The sequence below is a fragment of the Rhagoletis pomonella genome, unplaced genomic scaffold, assembly GCF_013731165.1.
Source record: "Rhagoletis pomonella isolate Grant_MI unplaced genomic scaffold, Rhpom_1.0 Rhpom_scaffold_12047, whole genome shotgun sequence".
NCBI classification, from domain to species: domain Eukaryota; kingdom Metazoa; phylum Arthropoda; class Insecta; order Diptera; family Tephritidae; genus Rhagoletis; species Rhagoletis pomonella.
The window spans coordinates 1-4,850 of NW_023470577.1; the positions used below are offsets into that span (position 1 = coordinate 1).

Here is a 4,850-nt window from a genome sequence, read left to right on the forward strand (position 1 = left end):
ACTGATGGGTCAAAAACGTATACAAACACCTCGTTCGCAGTAGTTGATCACAAAGGAGACACAATCACGGCAGGTATCCTTCCTAGCTTTGCATTAGGGCTCGTAAAATTATCCGACTATTCGACAAATCGGTTAACCGATTATTCGATTCGTAACCGTTCGCATGCTTATTAGTCGGTTAATGGTATTCGAATAGTCGCTCGACTGCGATTATTCGAATAGTTGCTTTGCTTCGACTACTCGAGCATTGTAGCAAATCGAATTTCAGTAACCGAACTTTCATTGAAATTTCTTTGACATACACATATGTATGTATATTCAGATACAAAAATGAGCGGACGCAAAAGGAGCTGGGTTTGGGATTTTTTCGAAAAATCAGAGGACGAAAAGGAAGTAACATGTTCCATATGTGGTGCAGTTTTGTGCTACAACTCCTCCACATTCTTACTGAACAACCATTTAACAAAAATCCATAACAAAAATCGCGAAAACGAGAGGTAGGTATTGCTTTAGCCATCGTCTCTAAAATATTTCGCAATAACATTTCAATAATTAGCGCACATTCAGCCGAAGCTTTCCACAGTGAAATTTCAAGCGATAGGCCCAACAAATCCAAGAAGAAGAGGCTAGAAGGTGACACAGCCGTCGTTACACACGAACGTCAAGAAGAAATTTCACGAGCAGTTGCACGTTTGATTTCAACCAACATGCTACCTCTTTCAATTGTGTCTTCCGATGGCTTCAGAGATTTTATGAAAGTGATAGAACCCGGCTACAAAGTTCCCTGCGTTAGAAGCATTCATTCTCGCTTGAAGCTATTATATAAATCCGTCAAAGACAATATATGCAATGAATTGGCGGAGGCATCAAGTGTTTCAATTTCTGTGGATGAATGGTCTTCTCGAACGCTGGATTCTTATATATCAGTAGAAGCTCAGTATTTTAACTCAAAATACGGCTTGTGCACTGCTACGCTTTGTAACAAGCAGTTGGAAGGTATTAATGTAAACCCATAGAAAATCTACTTTTACTTAAATATTTTTTGTCCTTCCAGGAAGACCAAATGCAGATAATATTGCTTCCACTGTCGAATCAGTTTTAAATGAATGGAATATTTCAAATAAGGTTCAATCAATAACTCACGATAGTGCAGCAGTTATGAATGCTGCGGCACAGAAACTATTAAATATACCTGATAGTATTAAGTGCAACGCTCATCTTCTGCAGTTGGTTGTTAAGGATGCAATTGGAGCCGTTCCACAGTTTACTGAAATATGCAAGAAAGCCAAAAATGTGTCTTCGTATTTTCATCGCTCAAGCGTAGCCAAAAAATGCTCTTTCAATTCGCCAAGTACAGTTGGGAATTAAAGAAAATCGGCTAGTTCAATCTTGCGAGATTCGTTGGAACTCGAAATTATACATGTGCGAAAGTATAATTTAAACCGCAGTGCAATCTGCTTAGTTTTAGGAGATAGAGCAGTCACCAAATCATGCGATGCACTTAAACTTGAATTTACTGAAAGAGAATGGAACGAATTGGCGACTCTGGTGAGGGTTATAAATCCATTTGATAAAGCTACAACAGTGTTATGTAGCGCAAAAACTGTAACGATGTCTTTGGTCCGTCCTATAATAAATCGGTTTACTCAAAATCATATGTCAGCATCTTCTACTGATGGAATAAATGAAAAAATATTTAAAGAATGTGCCAGAAGATCTTTTTTTTAAAAGATTTAACATTGGAAACAGTTGCGATGACATTCCTGCTTCTCTTGTAGCAACATTTTTGGATCCACGATATAAAAATATGTATGGCGAAGATCTTGAAACAAAAACCAAAATTCATGACTTTGTAAGAAGCTATTTAGAAAAAGAGAAATCAACAAATGTGGCAGAGCCCAAAGTGGAATCCACGGATTTGGACTTTTTGTTTTACGATGACACGTTGCCCAATGACGTGACGTCACAGCTAGATTTATATAATGCAGAACCACAACTTGGTCATAATATTGATCCAATAACATAGTGGAAAACTCATAGCGAAATTTATCCTAATATTTTCTAGTTAGCCAAGCGTTATCTATGTATTCCAGCAACTTCAGCTGAGTCGGAGCGAACATTTTCTATTGGTGGAAACATTGTCTCTCAACGAAGAAGCTGCCTACTGCCACAAAATGTACACCTTCTCACATTTTTGTGCCAGAACAGACGTTTCTTAAATGAAGTTAATATAGGATTTTAAGGTTTTTAATAACGATGTGTTTAAAAAACTATGGTATCCATATATACTATTTACATTTATGTTGTATTTCATCCTTTAATTTGGAAATAAATGATTCTTAAATATGGAAATAATTTATTTTGGCAATTCACAATGTGTATTCAGAAACGTATTGCCTTATGGGGGTCTATATGGCACAAAATAACGGTGTATGCAAAAAAAGTATCCAAAAAATGTGTCTTATAATATAGCCCTTAACATTGATACCAAAGAGTTAGTAATAATTAATATGGGATAGAATTTAATTTTATTTCCTCCAGTATTTTGCTGCACATATCTTGCAAAAAAAAGTTTATCTTAATTTGGCACATGCAATCTTATATATGTACTACGAATGTAACAAGACTTTTCATATATGTATATGTATCTGTAAATGCAAAAAAAACTCGAACTTAAAATATTCGATTAACCGAAAATGAACGGTTAACTGAATAATCTAAAGTGAACGGTTATCCGAATAGTCGACAGCTTTCGACTACTCGAATATTGCTAACCGATTAACAGTAGTCGACTTCAGTCAGATTCGAATAATTCGGTTAATCGATTCACCGAATAGCCCGAGCTCTACTTTGCATCCGTTTACACAGCCGAAGCCGCAGCGGTTCTCCGTGTCGAAAGCAGTCATCTGTACTGACAGCAAATCAACCATATACTCCATAATGAACACAATGAATAAGTCGCATATCATCTCCGGTATCCGGTACAAGTTAATTGAAAATAGAGACCGCTTAAAACTTATGTGGGTCCCAGGCCACGCAGGCATTAAAGGGAACGACTTAGCAGACGAACGGGCTAAACTCGCTGCGAAAGAACCTCTTATAACTTTTAACTATGTTGCGAAAAAAGACTTGTACAAGTTTATATCTCACTGGCATCATAATGCACAAATGGAATCCTGGAGATCCACCTCCCACCATTACACCGCTAATAATCCACACAGGGTTAAACCAAACTATCCATCAAATTGCCGTTGCAACGATACCAAATCATTTGTCCGCCTACGACTGGGACACACAACTGCCACTCATTCGTACTTTTTCAACGGTTCCAGCCCTCCTTCCAGCCAACACTGCCAGACTTCGCCTGTCGACTGTCCACATTTTGCAACGATTAAAAGAAGGATCTTCCATGACCAAATTCCGTCAAGGTTGTTAAAGACGACCTCCTCAGATAATATATCAATAATATCAGATTACCTAGTACAAACCGAATTGAAAAAATGTATTTGATGTTTTCCCGCTATTTACCCACCGTAGTTATTATATTTTAACATAGACTTTCATAATTAAAATTAATAGCCCTTTTACATATAAGACTTAATTAAGTTATTTACCATTTATTTCCACATCAGCGAGCCGAAGGTCCTGGGAGCCAGTGGTCCTTTTACGTGTAAAAATAATTGTATTATTACTTTTCGTTCCTAAATAAATAATAAATAAAATATATTTAATACATATGTATATATGTATGTACATGTGTATGAAAATTAAATAATTCAAATTTTCAGAAAAAAAAAACGGGATATCAGAAAGTAAAACCCTAAATAAATACTTTCGTCGATTGCCGAATAATTTGACGGCAAATTGGACACAAAATGCTTTAGATTAGTACGCCTACTGTGCTCTGCAAAGCAAGCTGTGCAAAGTTTAAAATGATTAGCCGAGCTTCTCCTCCGATTGGCGGGCGGTGTGTGCCTTGATGTTACACAAACCAATCGACCACGGCTGATTTATGTTATTCTGCCCTTTACTCATTTTTGTTGTTTGCGAAAATTTTCAGTCGCCTTCTCAGTTAAAACAAGCCGTGCGTCATCCGCATCACCACAGTATTTCTGCGGCGTGGGTACACAAAAAAACTCCAACTCCTCATCGTACATTCATAGAGCATTTAAATAAATAACAAGTAATTTTTAGCAAAAAAACCGACTTCAACTCCCATATAAAAAATATATATATATATATATCTCATGATCCACTGATCGAATCTCAACCAGATTAGTATGGGACCACCTCTGAGACACTACCTTTCCGATGCAAAAAGAATTATCGAAATCGGTTGACGTGGTCCAAAGTTATGCGGTAACATACATAAAAAAAAAAAAAATAAAAAATATTCCGACGAACTGATAACCTCCTCCTTTTTTGGAAGTCGGTTAAAAATATGTTTTTTATTGCATTCTGAACGGCCTAACATATCCCAATAGGCAACGGTTCGGTTTTCGTGCCATGCAGCGAAACGCTGCCACACTCGCACATGTATTATGATCAAATTTGCTTTTTTCTTCTTTATGATGCCTTTGCGCTCAATTTGGCAATTCTTCGCCTCGCTGTCTATTGATTTGCATTAAAGTCTAATACCCCAAGCGCTTCTGTAATAGTGGCTGCATCGCTACTTGCTGCTAAGTTCACAAGATATCGTACCGTAATATTTTTTAACAGACTTTCTTTGGCCTTGGGAACACTTTGGGCTATATTTTTTCTAAGTCTTAACATTTTCAAGTAGCAAATTCCAAAATTTTTAGTCACTTTTCGTGCGGTTCCGCCTTTCCGCAGTAAATCTATTATTTACA

The 4,850-nt window shown here is 36.9% G+C and overlaps 1 protein-coding gene across 1 annotated transcript; it reads left to right on the top strand.

Moving 5' to 3' along the window:
* The first annotated feature begins 330 nt into the window (after positions 1-330).
* Positions 331-1,080, top strand: LOC118756761 (zinc finger BED domain-containing protein 1-like). The gene is made up of 2 exons (XM_036491504.1): positions 331-497; positions 557-1,080. The coding sequence occupies exons 1-2, from the start codon at positions 331-333 to the stop codon at positions 1,014-1,016; spliced, it is 627 nt and encodes a 208-aa protein (XP_036347397.1). The 3' UTR covers positions 1,017-1,080.
* The last annotated feature ends 3,770 nt before the right edge of the window (positions 1,081-4,850 follow it).